The 20,906-nt window shown below is 40.9% G+C and overlaps 2 protein-coding genes across 3 annotated transcripts; both read right to left on the bottom strand.

Annotated features, from left to right (window-relative positions):
* Positions 1–700: 700 nt before the first annotated feature.
* On the bottom strand, positions 701–7,324 carry LOC103717557 (isocitrate dehydrogenase [NAD] regulatory subunit 1, mitochondrial-like). 2 transcript variants are annotated; one of them, XM_008805994.6, is made up of 4 exons: positions 6,563–7,324; positions 3,109–3,348; positions 1,750–1,828; positions 701–1,189 (listed from the first exon to the last, which is right to left on the bottom strand). In XM_008805994.6, the coding sequence occupies exons 1-4, from the start codon at positions 7,097–7,099 to the stop codon at positions 915–917; spliced, it is 1,131 nt and encodes a 376-aa protein (XP_008804216.3). In that variant the 5' UTR covers positions 7,100–7,324; the 3' UTR covers positions 701–914. The 2 variants fall into 2 exon arrangements, with proteins under 2 accessions (XP_008804216.3, XP_008804217.3); XM_008805995.6 differs by having other exon boundaries at positions 3,109–3,336; positions 6,563–7,181.
* Positions 7,325–14,380: 7,056 nt separating this feature from the next.
* Positions 14,381–16,475, bottom strand: LOC103717558 (elongation factor Tu, chloroplastic-like). The gene has a single exon (XM_089930122.1). The coding sequence runs from the start codon at positions 16,210–16,212 to the stop codon at positions 14,788–14,790; it is 1,425 nt and encodes a 474-aa protein (XP_089786248.1). The 5' UTR covers positions 16,213–16,475; the 3' UTR covers positions 14,381–14,787.
* Between the last annotated feature and the right edge of the window lie 4,431 nt (positions 16,476–20,906).

Here is a 20,906-nt window from a genome sequence, read left to right as displayed (position 1 = left end):
GAGATTTTGGAGAATAGAAGAGAACAAAACCAGGATAATGAATCAAAGAGAAGAGTCTTTATTTTACCTGCTATGCCAAGCCTCTCTTTTATAGACACGAAGTCCTTATCCCCCCAGTATTGACCTCCTAAGTCGTAAGTCAGGTGAAAAACAACCTCTTGGTAATCAAGTTCAATCCAGAAAGACTTATTCAACTAAAATAAGTTCCCTTTCTCGCATAGTGCCATATGTCGTCTCATGATCGGTGGGTCGGAATTTGGGCCACATCAAGCAGGTCCAAGACCATCACAGCAGCAATTCCTCTTAACAAGATCATCGAAAGCACATCCCTCGCGCTTCCTCAAGCAAAAATCTTCGGCCATATCACCATGCTTCGTTGATTTCGAGGGAAACTGCACAACGCATGAGATGTAGAAAGCAACGGAGCAAAACAGCGGAGAAGCCAAAGTAAAAGAGCTATACAGGGCCATGAAAGGCTACCCATAAACAAAAAAAAAAACAAAAAAAAATGGCTAAAAGCACTATACGGGGTCATGATTGGCCACCAATTGTGGCTAGGATAGAACGTAAAAAGAGTTCTTTGTTTTTGGTTAGAAGGGTATGGGGAATAAGGGGCAGGAACTACTTGCACGCTTGGACACTTGTGCACCTACTGTTTCTTTTCAGGCTAGCTTGTACACAGTTTCTAAGCGACATTACCTTGACTGAAAATGTTACCCATCAAGTTACTCTTTATTAGCCAATTCTTCAGTTCAATTGTTGACAAAAAGAAAATAAAAATTCATGCTAGTTGGATTCCAAGAAGGAATCTTTAGCAGTGCCGTATTGAAATAATAAAGAAAATACAAATTAATACTCCAGGGCAAGTATTAGCCTGTTGCTCCAGAACCAATGGGGTGTAGGCTATGGTGCAGTCAGTCCAAATTTGCAATGACTGCATCAACAACTTCTTGGGTGGTACTGTTGCCACCTAAATCTTTTGTCCTGTATTCGCCTTCTGCAATCACACGCTTGACAGCAGTTTCTAATCGATCGGCAAATGATGGGAACCGAAGATGTCTCAGCATCATGGCAGATGATAGAAGCAGGGCCACTGGATTTGCTTTCTTCTGCTCCACTAGCTTCTCATTTCCCACATTGCCTGCAGAAGCACCTTGCTCAAAAATTGCATGATCCTGACCAACATTACCTGAAAACACAATCGAATGATTTAGGCTCTGAAAGAGAATTTTTAACTCTTAGAGACTTGTTAGCAAGATTAGCCATATACTTTTCCTTTAAGTTCACCATAACAGAACTTCACTGCTACCCTGTGCAACAATCCAAGGGTGCCGCGATAAATTTTAGGCTATCAAATGAACTGGTTAATTATTCATAACTAAGCCAAAAGTGCTGCATCTATGAGGTAACTAATGGGAGTCGTAATCCACAAATAATAGCCTGCAAGAATTTGGTCCCATGAAGGATCTGCAAAAGTAGAACCCCTCAAGATGCCTCGCAATATTCTGAATCATCACGACCAGAACATCATTCGCTGGATGCTGTATCACTCCATGGTGAGGGATTGGCTATTTAGACATGCTAGTTTGTATTTGTGGTATTTGTCATTCTCGAGGAGACAGAATCCACACTTATACAGTTTGGAGTAAAGCTCACGCAAGAAGAGAGTATAAAATATTTTGCTGAATAATGTACCACATGCAAGAAAGTACATAAATAAAACTACAGGTAGCAGTTTCTGAAATGTACCTCCAGGCATGACACCAGTACCTCCAGCAATGCCTGCAGCTGTATTTGCCACCAAATTGCCATAAAGATTTGGTGTCACCTGCAAGGGGACATGGGTCTGCATAAATCCAAGCAATGGGAAACCAGCTTGAAAGATAATTATACATCAACATAAGTGACCTTTTGCCAATGATTTTGCATTCTTAAACATTTTATCAAAAATATAATGTGCAGCATGTGTGTTGTGTGTGTTGTAATGTAGATTCACAGGCATTATAGATATAGAAAATGGAAGAAACTGGTCTCATTTTGCATAAATGATGGAAAAAATCAGAAATATGTTGTAAATGTTGCAACACCTAGTACACGCCTATGCTTGAAATGGTTTTATATATCATTAGTTGAGTTAGCTTAAGCTATCGCGCCCAATGCTCAAAGTATGGAAGCTATGCAAGTAACCATAATTTTGTTTCCTGTGTATTCTTGCACTTGAGCAAGTAATACTTTATTTCGAAGTTGTCACACAGAAAACATCAGCTGAGGATTTTGTTTGAACAAGTTTACGCCTTTAAAAGACTATCTAACAACATACTAAGTAATGCAGCCCAAGATCAGGCAGCATAAGGATAATTATTATGCCATGCAGTAGAATGCTACATCTCCTTGATGGAGCTACAGCACATGGAAGATCATAGATGGTGATATCTGAAAATAACATTTTAGAAGTTTGATAGCATGATAATTACAATCTGATAAAGTGAATTTAAAAGTTTGTTATCATAGATGGTGATATCTGAAAATACAATTTAAAAGTTTGTTTTTCTCCTCCTTATATCTATTTCCTGAATTGTTTATGTTCCCTGAAATTTCAAACTTTGCAAGTAAGGAGCACACAGTCATCCATGATCCACTGGTTCCAGAAATACATAGCCTCTCATAAGATTGCAAGAAAATAAATAAATTCATGATGATGCATAAGTTCCCTTTACCATCGGTAGATCAAACAAATAGTGAAAATAACACTAGTGAAGTTTTATTAAACACAAAAGTTGGGAACCAACTTAAACTTCTCATTTTTCTACCCTATCTCAGCACTTATCCTAAGCACAAATGCATTACTAAACACCAACTGAAGGATTCTTAGATTCAGAAAAGAAATAATACAAATCGGAATCAATTTATGATATGAATGATTTGACCTAAAAGCATACATTAAATGCAACAGATCATGGAAATTATAATTAGACATACCAAAACATGAATATATTGTAATCATAGATAGGTGGGTTGAATTAGATATAGTCCTTTCAAGTGTAGGAAAACAGTCACAAGATGCAGAAAATTTCACAACAGCACTTAAAATTTAATGAAAGAGCATACCATTACGTCAAACTGCTCAGGCTTTGAAACAAGCTGCATACAGCAGTTGTCAACAATAATTTCATTATACTTTATCCCAGGATATTTTGTTGCAACCTCACGGCAAGATTCTAAAAATAGACCATCTGCAAGCTTCATAATGTTGGCCTTGTGCACAGCTGTAACTTTCTTTCGGTTGTTAAGGTAAGCATACTCAAAAGCATATTTTGCAATTCGCTCCGAACAGAACTTTGTAATCACCTAGCAGAGCAGTTGAGTGAGGGAGAAAAAAAAAACAGGAGAGAAAACAAAAACAAGAGAACTTCCCAAACAAGTATTGCAAAGGGAAATTAATTAGAAGGGCATAATTGCATATTATTTCTATATCTGAATGATGGCATGTGCTACAATAAAGTTATTATTTCATCATGAACAGGTTATATGTTGCAATAAAGTTCTTATTTAATTATTAGAACTTAGAAGGTCCTCACAAGACAAACACTGAATTCGCAATATAATAATTAAGAGTAAACACACAAGAATATAAGAAATAGCCAGAACTTTCAGATTACCATGAAACTGACCATGCAACAAAGCTAGAAACAGCAAATGCAATCAAAATTCTACAGCAAGAGATAAACAATTCAGTTTGTTGGTATTTTCGACCTTCAAGTTCATATTTGTCCATTGGGAGTCAATCTAAGTAACATAATAACAGACACTTCGTGAAGTAGTACCTATCAGCCATATTGATAATTGATCTCAAGCAGCAGGATCAATTACTTTAGTGAATTATCATAACAGCATCAAAACATTTTCATTACGACTTATCAACATCCAACTCATTAACAAAAAAAGGGAAAAAAATCTCGACACCATCTGTAATAGACCAATTAATGATCAGTGTTTGTTTTTTTTTTAAAAAAAAAAAGAAAAGAAAAAAAGGTTAGCTTGGGAGTTGGGACAAGAAATTTGCATGTATGGCCATCCAGAGCAAAGTCCGAAAAACAAAAATCAACTAGGGTAAAGGAAACAGAAAATAACCCAAAACAAGTAAGGAATATAAATAAATTTTGACGAGTGAACTATAATTGTTTACATTAAGATTGAAAGACTGTTTCGAGCTTCCACAACCCACCAAGAAAAAATATTTCATGTTTCTTGAAGGGCTTTTCATGCATCAATTTATATATGAGAGGAAAAAAAATTGTTGGCCGAAAGAAACCAATGTGTATGCTAGTTTCATCTTACCTTTTCTTGGAAAAAAAAAGGCAAAAGATGAAGATTACATAAGAAGATTAGATCCAGACTGGCTGATAAGGTGAAGCATAACTTAAAGGGAAAATATTACAAAACAACAACATGGTCTACAAAATTGCACTATGGTTCAAAGTGCTGATGAGAAGATTGGAATGAATTCGTAATAGAACTAGCATGAATACAATGAGATAAAAGCATATTAGAGGAGAAATGGGGGACACATCAATTAAGAAAAAAGTGATTAGAAACCAACTGAGATGCTAAAATATAAACAGCAAAGATAAGAGGTGGCCCAAACAGTGTGGTCTTTATGGAAAGGTTACAAACAAAAAGGGAAGCCTACACTATCACAAATTGAATTTTGAAAAAGGATTTAGAAAAGCTTGTGGAAAATGAACATTGTTCTTGACTAGAGTTAATTGACAAATAAGGAAACATGTAGTTGACTAAAGTAGTTGGCTTGAAATTAATAGCTGATCCAGTATGTTGGAATGGCTGGCACGTCCTCTGCCCAGCCAGAGCTGCCATCCAACAACAATCGCATTTAACCCTTTTCAGAATCATTTTGTTAATATTTTTTTTTCTTTTTTTCTTTACATGCATGCCAGTTTGCTGCAGCTCAGCAAAGCACAAATCATGTCAGCGGGTGATGGAAACACCTGATGATAGCAGCTTTGAGATGTTATTAAAAAAAAAAAGAAAAGGATAAGTGTAAACAAAAAACTATTCTAAAGCCATATTTGAACTAAACAAAAACTTGAATGAACGATCAAAACTGAATTAGCAACAAAGGTGACTAGTCATAGGTGCCAGTTAGGAGAACATATATTTAAATGGTCACAAAAACTGTTGTCGGGATCAGGGTCAAACTTAAATTGTAGAGAGGGTTAGATTGGATCAATTCGTGGATCAAATTGTGTATCATAAATTACTTTCTGATTTCTTTCAGAAGGGTAACAGAAATGGACAACAGAAAACTGGGGGGTGGGGAAAGAGAGAACCACAAAGTAGATGAATGGGAAATAGATTGCCACATGATTTGATATGTATAAAATAGGATCAAGTTGGATCCTTTGATGTAAGTGATAGTATAACCCATAATACAAATCTAGATTTTATGATCCAAGCTAATCCAGATCCAAGGATGAGATTCCGAACATTTAGGGTCATTTTGTCCGGGATTGTAAGATCCAGAACATGAATGGATTTTAACAACAATAGATACAGGCTTAGCATGCAGATTACAAGTTTTTTGGCAGGTGCAATATCTCCAGCACTACATAAAAAGGGGAGTCGAGGGCTGGGTCCAAGTGCAGATCCATCTTAAAGCCCATGTTTGTATGGATTTTCCTGGCTCTGATCCACTCCATCACAACCAAATAGTCATTCAAAAACAATACCATATCTTCCTTACTACCTTCCATTACAAATTTAATTTTATAGTAAAAGACCTTCCAGCATAGAGGAATCTTAAGCTAGTATGAGGGCATGCACATGCTAGGAAGCCATCTGGAAACTTAAAATCATCTGACAAGTCACAACTGTTTTCCTTATGAGATTGAAGAAGTACAACTTAAAATCCCTTGGTACTTAAAGTCTTGCCTTGACTTATGAGCAAGCTGAACTTCCCTTCACAACACCTTCCCCTTTTTTCTTCTAGAGGTTGGGTGTCCCGCTCGAAGCAAGAGAATCAGACATCTTATTCATTGAATCAACCAGATATGTTATTCGAATATTAAATGTTATTAACTGTTGTCATGAAGTTAAGAAACGACCTAGAAAATACTCAGTTTTCAATTTTAAAAGTAATGTCAGTTGCTAAAACGAAAGAAGCCCTATAAAAGAAGCCAATGACACAATTCACACAATATTACCCAAACACTTTAGGTTTACACTACAGAGATCGTTATCAATACAAGCGTACAACAAAAAATGTACAACACTGCAAGAAGAAATTCTTGAGCATGCATCCAAACTGAAAACTTGTACCCAAGTCCATCTCACACAGATCATCATCCAGACAATGAAACATACCAAACAGTGAATAAATTTGTAGTTCAACATCTAGTCCCCTCCCTCACAAACACATAATTTTACTATGGACTGAAATCCTTCTAAATTATTTTATGATCTCAACCTGTTTTATTTATATGGACTGTGATTCCCAAGCTCCTAACTTTAAACTGTGATAAAAGCGAATAAAACCAAGCTATACCTTGAGGCTTTCCACGACGCCAGGGACGACCTCGTGCTCAAGCCCGGAATACTCTCCCTCGGTGTTCTCCCTAATCACCACGATATCCACGTTCTGGTGCCTCGTCGGCAGCCCGGGGAGGTTGAAGCAGTTGACGAGCGAAGCATAGAGATCGAGCTCCTTCCTCAGCTGGACGTTGAGGGAGCTGACACCTCCCCCGACGGGGGTAGCCAGACCGCCCTTGAGGCAGACCTTGTTCCGCCGGATCGACTCGATGACCTCCGCCGGGACGGTGGTCATGTGGCCGTGAACCTCGTAGGTCTCGAAATAGACCGGAGCGTGCATGGCATCCATGACCTTCCGGACGGAGTCGGTGACTAGGGGACCAATTCCGTCCCCGGGGATGAGGGTCACCGCCCTCGGCGCGCCATCGCCGGGGCGGGGCATGTAGGTCACGGATCGCCGGCTCCCAGCGATACCCGGAGGCGAACAAGAAGGGGCGGCCACGATGGAGTCGCGGAGGAGGTGCCGAAGAAGGGGAAGCGATCTCCTCGCCATGCTAGGATTTGCGCTCTCCGATCGAAGGAGACCAGGGTTCCCCAGAGAGAGAGGCTTCGAGACAGGACACGAGGAAGGAAGGAAGGAAAAGGAGAGATGATATTACCTAGATGCCCTCAAAAAGGACAACGTTTCGCCTAGTTGATAGGGGTATAATCGTCACCTGGGATGACGGCCCGACCGCGAAATGGGATGCTGGTCGCTTTCGGGCGACTGGAAAGGGACGGTGTATAGTGTATACCGACGCTTTGGCCGTTTTATTTATGGAAGTAACGAGCCAACGACGGCAGCGGCTGCTATTTATAAAGAAATAAAGAATAGAGAAGTTGCAGCCTCCAACATCTTAATCATTATGGAGAACTTTCATTATTAAAATACTACCTACATAACGGTGATAGATTAGATAATGAACTAAATTACGAAAAATTTAATATATTAGTGGATGATTTGGTTCATATTCACGGCCTCATATTTATATATTCTTTTCTATAACTCCAAGGCCGGTAGTTCATTTTTTATACTAACATCTGTCCCTATAGTTTCATGTTTCCACCATGTATAATGGTTTCCATTCCTTCCATCATCTAGGCCTTGCTCTCCCGTTCTACGTGAACAAAACCTTGGGAACCGTTTTATCAGTTACTCCATTCCACCATTATATATTGTTCTTAGCCGACTAGGGTACTGCTCTAAGTTGAAGACTTGTCCTATTTGTATACATACACCTTAGTGGTGAGGTTCCCTCTATATCTCCTCACTAAATCAGCCAAATCATGGAGGCCAAGGCAAAGCAAGAGCAAGGCTCATATCCGCCTAGTGGCCATCTTTCATTCTTGGGGGCACAACCGAGGTTCGGCCAGCCTTGGCAGGCAAAGGCTGGACTTATGGCAGCATCGACAAGGCACGGCAGAGGCACGCCCAAGGCCGCAGACCATCGGCTGCGGTGCCTCTGCAATCGGGACAGGCGTCTGGTCAGGAGAGCCAGGCGCAAGGCAAACCGAATGGCCGGAAAGGCTAAGCCAAATATCCAGTCGCGCGCAAGGTCTGGATGCCTTTGGTCCAGACCAGTGCGCGCGCGCACCCACAGGCAACCGACAGAGGGACCGACGCGAGCGCGGCCAAGGCAGTCCCAGCACAAGCTAGGGCATGCGCACGCAAGGGACAACCAACGGGCGGCAACTGCCGGCGCGCGCCAAAGAACAGCGCACGATCAGGCAAGGGGCAACCAATGGGCGGCAACTGCCGACGCGCGCCAAAGAGCAGCGCACGCGCGCGCAAGGGGCAGCCAACGAGAGGCAACGGCCGGCACGCGCCAAAGTCCAGCGCGCACGCGAGCAAGGGCCAACCGCCGGGAACCAGCTGCACGTGCGGGCCCGTGGCGCAAGAGACCAGCGCATGCACGCCATGTGCAACGGAAGGCAACTGCCTGCGCGCGCGGACCATTGGCAAGCCAGGTCCGTGTGCGCGCGGGCGCAAGTAAGGGGCGACAACCGAGCAGCCGAGCGACCAGCGGCTAGACTGATAGCGCTCAGGCGGCCAATGGGTCAAGTGGCGGCAGCAACCGTCTGGCCTAACCAAAGGGTCAGGCATGGGAGATCAAGGGCGGCCCCTGGCTTGCCCATGCCCACGCGCAGTCCACCAAACCGCGCGCGACAGGGGCTTGGCCAGCCCACCAGGCCCTAGCCACATGTCCAGCCAACTGCAGAGGCAAAGCCAAGGAAGTGCCAACAGCCAAAACCATCCAACCAAAGGCCTCTGCAGTAGTCAGAGCTCGGCCAACCGCAAGGAACCGCCAGCAACCACCACTGCAATCAAATGCCATCAACAGCAAGAAACTGCAAACAACCACTGCCAAGACAAGCAACAGCCAGCCCAATGTTAGCAACCAAATGGCAACCGAATTAAGACAGCAGCCCCTGTAGTGGGAGTTCCGAAGGAGTTGCCAAAGGATCCCAACAGCCAGCCAAAAGGAAGCCAATGCAATGTAAAGGGTCTACAAATAGACTCGAATTGAGGTGGGGAGGGCCTTTGGGACATTGTAAGGGACTTGGGCCAAGGCAGGGTACATCAACCCCCTTTGGATTTGGCTAAAGCAGGGACTATCCTCCCTCCTTAGATTATTTGTATTTCCTTTTCACCATTGAATCAAAGCTGCCTTTGATGCCTCAGCAATCTCATGTGAGTTGTCTTCATTGGCTACCACAGTTTTAGGTTCCGAAAAGGAGTGCAAGACTCCATTCTTAGCCAAGAATACTTGGACTTTGGAGGAGCAAAGTGCCGATTTTTCCTTTGGCTGGCGCTATCTACATTCGGTCAAGGCGGCACACCTTGTTTAGGCCAACGCCAAGAAGCAGGAAGGGACTCTTTGGTGTGGGAAGTGAGTGACCAACACTTGGTCCCCACCACTTAGCTCTAAGTTGTACTCCTGCTTTTTAACTCGGGGGTATTCTATAGATTAAAAAAAAAAAAAAGAGTTGTCTAGAGCACTTTGGAACTTATGGAACTTATTATTTTCTGATTTTATTAGATGTATTCATACTAGGCGGGCCACACCCTGTTTTCTTTCCACTCCACCTGCTTTTTAACTAGGGGGTATTCTATAGATTAAAAAAAAAGAGAGTTGTCTAGAGCACTTTGGAATTTATTATTTTCTGATTTTATTAAATGTATTCATACTAGAACTATATGAATCATCTGTTTCAGCAAACAAAAAGTAATTGAGCAGCAGATAGGTAGGGCCGGCTTGGGTCACACAATCTCAAACCCCAATATTAGCCCAGTCAACTTGGCAGCGATCGAAGGCGGTAATCTTTTGGGGGGGAAAAAAAAAGCAAAGGTTGAACTTTGCATAGGGCTACTAATGAAACACGTCTGGCTCAAAAAGAACAATTACTGCTCATCGTGGCTTCATAATAAACTTGTTCGTGCTCAGTCTGGTTGACAAAAGAGCGAGCTCGAACATCTGGTGGAGAACTCAGCCAAAGCTCTAGTATCCCCTTCCACACAGTTATGAGCCAATCCTGAGCAACTTAGAATTAGAGCCCAACTTGTTTGCACCCATAATTTTATTAATTATATCCCCAATCAGCTTATATTACTTATGAATAAAGAGTGAAGTCATCACCAAATAAGAAAAGCTATGGTCAATTTTGGTCTCCAACAATCCAGGAGACAAAACTATGCGTATTTTAAATATAATCTACCGTGACTAAACATGACTAAAATACTACCAAAAAAATGTGACTACAAGCCAAAAATGTTAACAGCTCACAAAGACTGTAACCCAACAATTCGAGCATATTCATTTTTTTCACATATTTGAGAACGCATGCTAATAGCTCATTATTTAGTTAATCCAGTTAAATTGCTTCTCTTAACAGCAACAGGGAATCACAAAGTTTACACCAAGAATCCAGCTTGATGGTAAAGTTGGCAAAGACATATAGTTTTAAAAATTCATATACAATGAAGGAAAAAAAAAACATCGTAAAGCTTGTGCATTGAATATTGCACAATAGATATCTCAAACTAATTAAAAAGCATCACCGCAGACCTATATCATCCTAATAAAAGCACATATCAGCATCCAACTGCACTGAGTATCAAAGTCTGTTTCTTACATGCAAAATTCTTGCTTTTCAAAGGAAGAAGATAATTACATGTAACATTTTGTTTAAGGCTTTAAGCAAAAACAGAACTCTCATTTGAGAGCTTCAGACCTGATATGAAATTAAAACTAGTAGCTTTTTAAATGTGTCTGGCTTGTCAAACTATTCGATTCCCTGCTGCAAATGGATTCGTTGTCCTTCTGAAACCTGTAAGACTCCAATTTAAAAATCACTAACAGTGTTGGCCTGCGATTTAAAAAATGGATAATACTGTCCTTTGAGTCTTACAAAACCACTTAAACTCCTTGAGAACTTGTTCAAAAGAAAACCCAACAATTAATGATTGGAACTCCTAAAGATTTAGAAATATCAACATCCATCATACATCTCTTACTTCATAGCTAATGCCTGATTCCTAAGACAAAGTGCTGTTTAGCATTTATTAAAGATTAAATTTTATAGAAAACCTAAATTTTTGTAATGACAAACATCTAAATGCTTCATTGAAAATATTAATTAAATCAACTCACTTTTGCTGAACAGATCTCAAGCCCAATCCATTTTCTTTGCTCGAGAAAAGATACAATACCCATCTAATCTCCTAAACATAACACAGCCACTATTAGCACTTTTGAGGCCTACCACTTAGTGAGAAAGAAAAAATAAAATGAAAAGGTCAAATACATAGCCACTATTCTCGTCTTGACAAAATCCGGCCAACATGCCTATGTGCAAGACCTCCCAAAATCAAAATTGTTGCACAAATAAATTGCAAGCTAACAATAAATGATGTAAATATGCTGTCAATTAGAGGCCATCAGTTCCATGTCTCTATTAAGATAAGAGGGAAGCTGCAAAAAAAAAGAATATCAAGTTACTAAGCCATATTACTATCTACTGAGATGGTCAAATTAACCTGGTTCACATTATGCGTTCAAATAATTTAGCCTAAAATTTGATTCTGCAACCAAGTAACTTGACATTCTCCTTTGAAGCTTGCAAAGGAAAAACTCCATCCTACATTAGGATGTTGCTTCCAGGCAGAAGAGGTTCCATAAGGATACTTTTCCCAGGAACAATAACAAATACCAATATTTAGATTTAGATCTATTAAATTGTGATTAATCAAGATGACCAGAGAAATAATGCACAGAAACAAGTCCTCTTATTGTCTTCGATTATTAGCTGAGTCACTGACAGGCAAAACAACATTTTATAAAAGAAAGCACAACGTAAAGAGAAAGAGCACTTCAGAAGAGACTATAAATCAAAATTTTCACAATATGCCATCATTTAATGATTTCATGTCTAATATGAAGCAAAAACAAAATCCATTTTGGTCAATGAAAAAAGTCTTAAGATTACTTTACTCAAAAGTAACCTAAATACTTCTGGAACATTCTAATTAACTGTAGAGTCAAGAAAGATAAAATGAGTTTCAATCTTGTAATTCACAATTGGTACAAACCACTCTCTGACACAATTTACGTTGTGTCATCAGCGAAAGAAGCCACTTAGTTCTTTCATCTAACATCTTTCATCGCGACCATTTAACAGTTTTGAGTGAGTAAAAATGTTCTCAGAGGAGATATTTAAGTAAACAGGAGATTGGAAGAGTCTTGACAGATTGAAACATGAAGGCCCAATTTTTAGATATCATTGTGAATGCTGAAAAGTTTGTTCTGCATTGTTCTCTAACATCTTAAATCAACAAGTGGGACAACAGAGGCAAATTTTAGGTTAAAGACAAACGTCAAACAATAATAACAAGAATTCTGCATATGCAATTAATGTTCAGCTGTCAAAATATTCAAAACAATAGAAATAAGATGAAACCAACAACAAAATCCTACCGATGGATGCGGACATGAGAGCAAAAATATCTGAGCATATGGCTCTCAAGCTAGCCTTTTGAGAAACAGAATTCGAGTTAGGCCCTCAGAAATTTACAGCTGTATGCCAGCATTAAGAATATCACATTATGGGATGAATAAACCAATAGGAGAATTCCAAGTAAATTTAAGTGAAAATTGCAGTCAATAACACCTTCAGAATAACAAGATAAAGTGTGAGGACCTGTGTAGAAGTGTGTTTAGTCCCACATCAGCTATTCACTGGATAGATCTTGGATACTTATACAGGATCGAGAAACTCAAATAATACTTTCCGGCTAGCCATTTTGGGTGAAGTCCTGAGTTATTACAAATGGTATTAAAGCGGACCCGACCCATAACCTATATGAACTAGGGGATACTGCGACACAAATCCATGGGGCTGAATAGGGGCCGATCGTAGTACTTGTGTTAGATTTGAATGGATTGGAACCTTTAGCCCGACGAGGACGTCAGAACTTAAACGGAGAGAGTATGTGAGGATCCGTGCAGATGTGTATTAGTCCCACATCGGTTATTTGCTAGATAGATTTTAGGTACTTATACAGGATCAAGAAACCCAAATAATACTTTCTGACTAGCCATTTTGGGTGAGGTTCTGAGTTATTACATAAAGATGGTGTTATATGCTGAATAGTTGTGAAAGAGGTACTAATCGATGAATAATAAACAAGCTCTAAGTTCCTAACCCAACTTTTAACCGACAGCTTGCAAGCATAGGCAACAAAGTTCGTTGTACCAGTGCACAGCGCCCCATACTAGATATACCATACTATACCAAATCGAGACTCGGTACGGGGGACGTATCGAGTCTTAGTATGCCAAACCAATCTCCGTACCGGACTTATCGATGTTGTATCATCATGATATTGGTCTAAGTTAGTAGCAGGTTTCCAACTTAATGTTAGTGCACCAATATCGAAAGATCCATTATCAAAAATTGGAAACTTTCTATAAAATGGTTTTACATGCTGAATAGGTGGGCTAAACAGTAGAAAACAGTAATATGCAAGAAGCCTTTGGGCACCCCCTTAGCCGCCCCCCAACATTATTGAGCAAGGAATAGAGCATCCTATTGAAAAAGAAAGCAAGCATCAGTATTAAATAAGATGACAGACTAATAAAGTTTCTCTACAAATTTGTGCTTCAGTTATTAGTTTTCTGTTTTCTTTTTGTGAATATATTCCTTAACAATACTAGAAAAGACATCCGTGCATGGAACCACATATTGAAAAAGCAGAAAAAGAAAAAAAGAAGAATCTACATGAACAGGACACCAACAATGTTTTATTGTACGACTGTATGTAGACATATAAAATAATTTGTAGTGTATAAATATGAAAAATGCATAAATATAACAGGGAAAGCAGAATGTTGAGTTATTTTTCAAGGTTATAATGATTTTCAGTTATCAAATATTTTCAAGGTTGAACATCTTTAGAACTAAACATTATAAGTTCGGGGACTTGTTATTTTTACTTACATTCATAGCAAAACATGACAATCAGGAAACTGATATAGCTGCAACCCTTTGTAAATTGTAATGCATGTAGAAACCAGCATTAATGAAATTGGTCATTGAAAGCAACAGAGTTCCATAATTTCTAGTTTGCAAAAAACCATCTGAGCATATAGACATATAACAATATAATTTGACATTATTGATACCTTTCATAGTCAACAACTCAGTAGTCGTGATGATCATAATTTGTAATCAAGTCTATCAGGCAATAAGGTAAAGAAAAGCCATTGCTCCCTATCCAAGAGAAACTATCTTAAGATTGAAGCATTAATAGTACCTTCATTTCAAAGCACGAATTTCATAAACTAACCTAGTGTACTTCATAAAAGCAACACTCTGCTATTACATAGGAACTACCACTACCGAACACCGGTCATCCAAAACAACAATTAAAATGAAATTACAAAGTTAATTGCTTCAAGTTTCTACCCACAAGGACAGAACAGCACAACAAAAAGAAACACAAAACTGGAAATATATGACAAATGTGGATCTTTGGTGGTCCTGAGATTGAGAACCAGCAGCTGGTGTGTCTTTGATTTAATAACGGCTGACCTACTAACCAAGCAGTACAACTGAGTCAAGCAGCCCCTATCAACAAAGTGGTAAGAAAGCAATAGAGTAAGGAGCACAAGAATAGGGGATAATCTTATCTATCTTGTTCCATCACTCAATAATGGACTGAATGACACCGGCCCCAACAGTCTTGCCGCCCTCCCTGATGGCGAACCGCATACCCTGCTCGCAGGCAACAGGCATGATAGGCTCCACAACCATCTTGACGCGGTCTCCGGGCATGACCATCTTCGACTCCTCATCCTTATCATTCATGATGGACGAGACCTTCCCAGTAACGTCGGTAGTCCGCATGTGGAATTGTGGCCTGTAGCCAGGGAAGAAGGGCGAGTGGCGGCCGCCCTCCTCCTTCTTGAGCACATACACGATGGCAACAAACTTAGTGTGGGGCGTGATGGTGCCAGGCTTGGCAATGACCATTCCACGCTCGATGTCAGCCTTCTGGATACCTCTGAGAAGCAGGCCGACATTGTCACCGGCCATGGCCTCGTCGAGGGTCTTCTGGAACATCTCGACCCCAGTGACGGTGGTGGTGCGGGTGTCTCGAAGGCCGACGATGTCGACGGTGTCACCAACTTTGATCGTGCCACGCTCGACACGGCCGGTGGCGACGGTGCCACGGCCGGTGATGGAGAAGACGTCTTCGATGGCGAGAAGGAAGGGGAGGTCGGTCTGGCGCTGGGGGATGGGGATGTAGTTATCCACGGCAGCCATGAGCTCATAGATCTTGTCGACCCACTGGTTCTCACCGCGCTTCATGCTGGGATTGGCCATGAGGGCCTGGAGAGCGAGCAGGGCGGAGCCAGAGATGATGGGGACGTCGTCGCCGGGGAATTCATAGGACGTGAGGAGCTCGCGGACCTCGAGCTCGACGAGCTGGAGGAGCTCCTCGTCGTCGACCTGGTCCTGCTTATTGAGGAAGACCACCATGTTGGGAACGCCGACCTGCTTGGCTAATAGGATGTGTTCTTTGGTTTGGGGCATGGGGCCGTCGGCGCCGGAGACGACGAGGATGGCGCCGTCCATCTGGGCGGCGCCGGTGATCATGTTCTTGACGTAGTCGGCGTGGCCGGGGCAGTCGACGTGGGCGTAGTGGCGGGAGGCGGTCTCATACTCGACGGTGGCGGTGTTGATGGTGATTCCGCGGGCGCGCTCCTCGGGGGCGGCGTCGATCTCGTCGTACTTCTTGGGTGCGCTGTTGCCGACGGAGGCCAGGGCCATGGTGAGGGCCGCCGTCAGAGTGGTCTTGCCGTGGTCGACATGGCCGATGGTGCCGATGTTGACGTGGGGCTTCTTTCGCTCGAACTTGCCGCGGGCGGCGCGGACGACAAGCAGGCCGCCGCGCCGGTGGGATGGAAGGCTGGTGGTCGGTCTCCGGGAGACGGCGAGGGAGATACTGTTGGCTCCGGACAGAGACCACGAAGAAGAGAATAAAAAAGAGGTGGTGGTTCGAGGAAGCTTGGGAGACGAAGAGGGGAGGAGGGGTTTCGGGGTGGCGGCGGCTCCGGCTGCCATCACGGTGATGGAGGCCGTGGCGGCAGAGAGAAAGCGGAGAGGATGGGGTTTTAGACAGGGAAAAGTAGGGAAGAGAAAGGAAGGGAGTACGGGTGCTTATCTCCAAGCTACCATCCAGATTGGGCTAAGGAGGGCCTCCGGTTACCGTCCCCGAAATGAATCCTGAGGGAACTGGCGCCGGGGCGGAAACTGGGCAAGGGGTGTCTTCGGAACGTGCCAGGCTGACTAAAAGTTAGGGGATTATGATTGAGTTATTTAAAATGTAGATTTGTTTCAAAATTGTTGGTGGTAATATATAGCCTTTGAAAGTTTTGTGGTGTTAAGCTAAAGTTAAGAATATGTTCCTCATGTAACTTTGATGTGAAAAATCTTGGCATTTGTTCCACGTTTAAGGAGTCCTTGTCGGATGGATTGAGAGAATTGTGACATTTTTTTTTTTTTGGGTAGAATCTGTCCCTTTTTTTTTTTTAAGTGGGAACTCAATGTTTGGAGAAAAATTTAGCATGTTTCGAAAAAGAAAATCATGATTTATATATATAGAATGAAAATTTTTATTTTTTATTATATGATAATTTTTGTAGTAGTGTTTTATTTGTCTTTTCCAAAGAAAGTTTTATTTTTTTAATAACTTATTCATTTTTTTATTTTTTTTATTGAGAAAGGGACAATTCAACATATAATCAAAAAATGAACCTTGTTTGCTTTTTTTTTTTTCCTTTCCAAGTGAATAGAGGACTAAGCCCCAATTACAATCTTAAGTAAGGAACACATTTGACTTGAATCCTCGACTAAACTGTCTCACAAGTTTAGCTCTTTAAGGTGCCTGAGTCGAATGATTTGGCTCACTTTGCTCCAGCCATCATCAGCTTCATCGTCTCATGGTCTAGTTTGCAAGAATGATGACTCTAGATTAGAGTCACCTTCTCCATCACCTGGCAAAATAAGCAATCTGATACGCCATGGCCAACTCTCCTGCAGTCAACAAAGCCATACATAGGATGCCCATTGGCAAATAGGTTCGCCCTTGTCGAGATCCAGACTAGGGACAAGCAGATTTTTGAGGACGGCGGAAACACAAACCTATATGTATTTGCCTTATGCAAAATATGTAAGCTTGCTAACTAGTGAAACTTTCACTTAAACAATATCTTTCTTGGAGTACTCCACCAATAGGCCATCCATACAAAGCCATACAACAACCTTCTTGATAGGGGTGTAGATGGATCTGGAATATGGACACTAAGATCAAGAGCCAATATTTGCTTGGCTCTTATTCATGGGCTCATGGCCCTCTAGTGGCACTTTCTAATAGGTAATTTCATAGAGGAACCAAAAGATGTACTCTATCACAATGGTAATGGTTCTGCCGGTCCTTGAGAGCAAAGGCATATTCAAAGCCAACAAAACAGACACTCAATGGGTTAAGATCACTCTAAAACATAACAACTTCCGGAACCCTAGATGATCAAGAACCATCTGAATTTCGACAATGGTGGCCAATGAGTTACAAAAAATCAATGACATGGTTGGGACCGTTATTCAGTATTACCTTGAGGACTTACGCTATTAGATAGATGGAGATCCCTACTCCTAGAGAAAGGTAACGAGAATGTTCATCGGCAATGGTGGTTCAGGGCTAGCCTTGCCAACCCCTCTTGTAGATCTCTAAAATCTCGAAGGAAGAAATAGCAGCCTTTTAGAGTCACTTTGCTGATGTTTTGGTTGAACTAGAAGATGAAATAAAGGATGCTTGCCAAGAATGGAAATCCATGGCATGGTGGCCAAAAGTTTAGGATGATGAGTGCCGATGGAGTTGATAGCGAAGGAGTTCAAGGAGAAGGAAAAGCTGTTGAATGAGGTGAACACATTTTTAATGGCAGAGGACCATTACCTATTCCTATTTCAATCTAAAATAGAATGCAATATATATCCTGATAAGAGATCTATATCTAATTGCTAACCAAATCCTTGAGTATTATTAGACTTCATCCTACAAGCAAAAACAATGAAGTTAACTTTTAGTGCAATATTGAAGAAATCAACCATTCTGAATATAATCTCTACAGCTAGCCAATCCATGGTTATGGACAAGTTCAATGATCATCTGAGTGTCGACAAAGCCCATGTATATATGAAGGTGGACATTACCTCACCATTGAAGCATGGTCGGTCCATATAAGAGAAAGCAGGGTCTTCTAGTAAGAGTTAATTTACAATGATTGTGTACCTTGGTGTAGTCAAATAAGCCATTGGGATGTGAATTGCCAATTTCCAGCACTAGTGTCATCTCCTTGAAATAATACATGGACCTTCAAACTGGATAATTTTGTCATAATAGATCGGAACAATAAGGTGCCCTCTCCCCTATTACGTCCCTAATTGACTTTTGATTTTGGTAGCATGGGCCCATCCAACATGGTTTTGCGTAGTGGGATAAAATATAGAATATGGAACAACACTGCTCTTTTTCAATCAATCATCATGAATACATAGAATGCACTCACATCTCTGTAAGGAGATATTAAGGCAACAAAAGCACATGACCCTCTAAGAACTACTATCCTCAGCCATTTCAATTTGCATATGTATCTAGAACTTATCTAGCTTTGAGTCTCCAAGAATTACAAGCCAAGAGTATGCTCTGCAAGATAAGTCCAACAAGAATTCTCTCATTTTCTCCTACTTTTCTTCTTGAAGAAGAAAATCCTAGTCCTGTACCTCCATCTCTCTCCTTTGTGTGGCATGTGGATTGGATTCAATAAACCCTAAGGGCACCCCTCCTCTTATAGATAAGAGGAGGCCCTAGGGCTTTCCTTGTGTGGACATCCCAAAGTCCTAGTTGGACTCTAATGAGAGAGATGATAATGGAGCGGAGGTGGTATACTTATCCATGCTACCTCTTGGGCATGCTAATTGGACTCCAACTTGAGAGACCAAGCAGTGTCGGATATGAGGGGCAACCCCCTTCTTGAAAGGTGCACCCCAGCAAACATGCACCCTCTAATAGGTGCATATAAGGAACAACCACCGGCCCCTACTTGAATCCCATCCAAGTGGGCTTAGGCTTAGCCCAAGTCCGATCTTGCTTGACCCCAATCTAGCCAAATCCCTATATCCGGACTATTTCTTTAACCCAATCTATTCTCCGATGAAATCCAAAACTCTCTTGATCCAATCTATGAGAGAATAATAATCTTATTCTAATTGACCTAGAGATAGATAGCCCATGCTAGATGCATTATTGGGATAAATTAACTCAGGTTTTCGCTCATCAATGACCTATCGATTCAAAATCATTTAGCCACACATTAGCTATATAGCTCGACACGGAAATATTGAGCCCATATCGCATTACTGAACCTCATAGCAGATAAGACAAAATTAATTGATCTTCTTGTTCGTGCATAAACTATTTCTTCAATTTAATCCTCTCATCATTCTAGTGTCTTCATATGACTATTAGTATCGCACTATCAAACCCATAGCCATAAGGTTTTATGGCCTATTAGAAACTTGGATCATATCAACCGTCCTTTTATAAAAACTACTCATACACATCACTTTTGAAAATAATTAATTCTTAACTATAATAATTTATAAATGATAATTATTTTCAAAATCTTTCAAGTCATTGCTCAGCCAAGTCTATTATGCCTAACTACATTTTTATTATAATATAAATACTAATATGATGGTTTTCATGTAGGAGAGCCTAACCCTCATTTGTATCTGAATCTAGTAAATCATTGTGGTCCTTATCAAGGACAAAGTGTAAGATATTATGGTTGATACTCGAGTTTGATCACAAGTTTATTGACCTCTAGAGTACAATAAGATATTCTATCCTTCAAGTCAAGGGACCACTTGCAAGCTTGTGCACCTTGTTCGTACCTCTACCCCGACAGTACTTTGTGAGATGGATTGCTAGTATTGATTATTCAATATGATGGCACTCCAAGATCTTAATGAGAGGTCTGATCTTAATGAAGGAGAAACTCTATGATATTTCCATCATGATAGGTTTATGATGCAATGCCCAACCTCATCCATAACTATGGACAAATTTTGAGTACTTAGAAATATCCAATCCTCCTTGTGAAAAATACTTTATCTATTTCGATAAACCCTTGGAGTATTCTTGGACACTTTTCTAACTCTATGGTTGTATGACACATACCATATAAATGTATAGATAAGAGACAGTCATGATTTCTTAATAACTCTTTATGTTAGATATACAAATGATTTTTAGATCATACTTTCATGGATTTTAGGTCATACCCCCAATTCCAACAAATCTATGGCCAAATGATGGTGACCTGAGTCAAAAATCCTCTCCCCATTAGCCATTGTAGAGTCCTTCGTTGGTGACCGTTAGAAATAAAAACTCCAAGAAAACCAAGATGGAGGCTAGGAAGGAGGATGGGTTGACTCAAGCTCCAGAACCAAGTTCTCCACTAAGTCATCCATTTTCACCAAGTTCTCCACCGACCTCAGATGGATAGTAGAAACCAGCCAAGGTTGCTAGGTGACAATCACTTGAGCACTCATTTTCTAGATTTACTACATGTCCTAGTGGTGGCGGCAAAAAAGGTAGGATGGTTCAGGTCAAACCGACACTAACATTGATTTTCTTCTAGAAATGGACCATCTAAAGGAATCTCAAGATCCAACTCAGATATGAACCAGCATTT

Source organism: Phoenix dactylifera, chromosome 4 (genome assembly GCF_051530095.1).
Source record: "Phoenix dactylifera cultivar Ajwa chromosome 4, Ajwa_hap1_PhDact_Kaust_v1.1, whole genome shotgun sequence".
NCBI lineage: Eukaryota > Viridiplantae > Streptophyta > Magnoliopsida > Arecales > Arecaceae > Phoenix > Phoenix dactylifera.
This window is presented reverse-complemented; position numbering and strand designations above follow the sequence as displayed.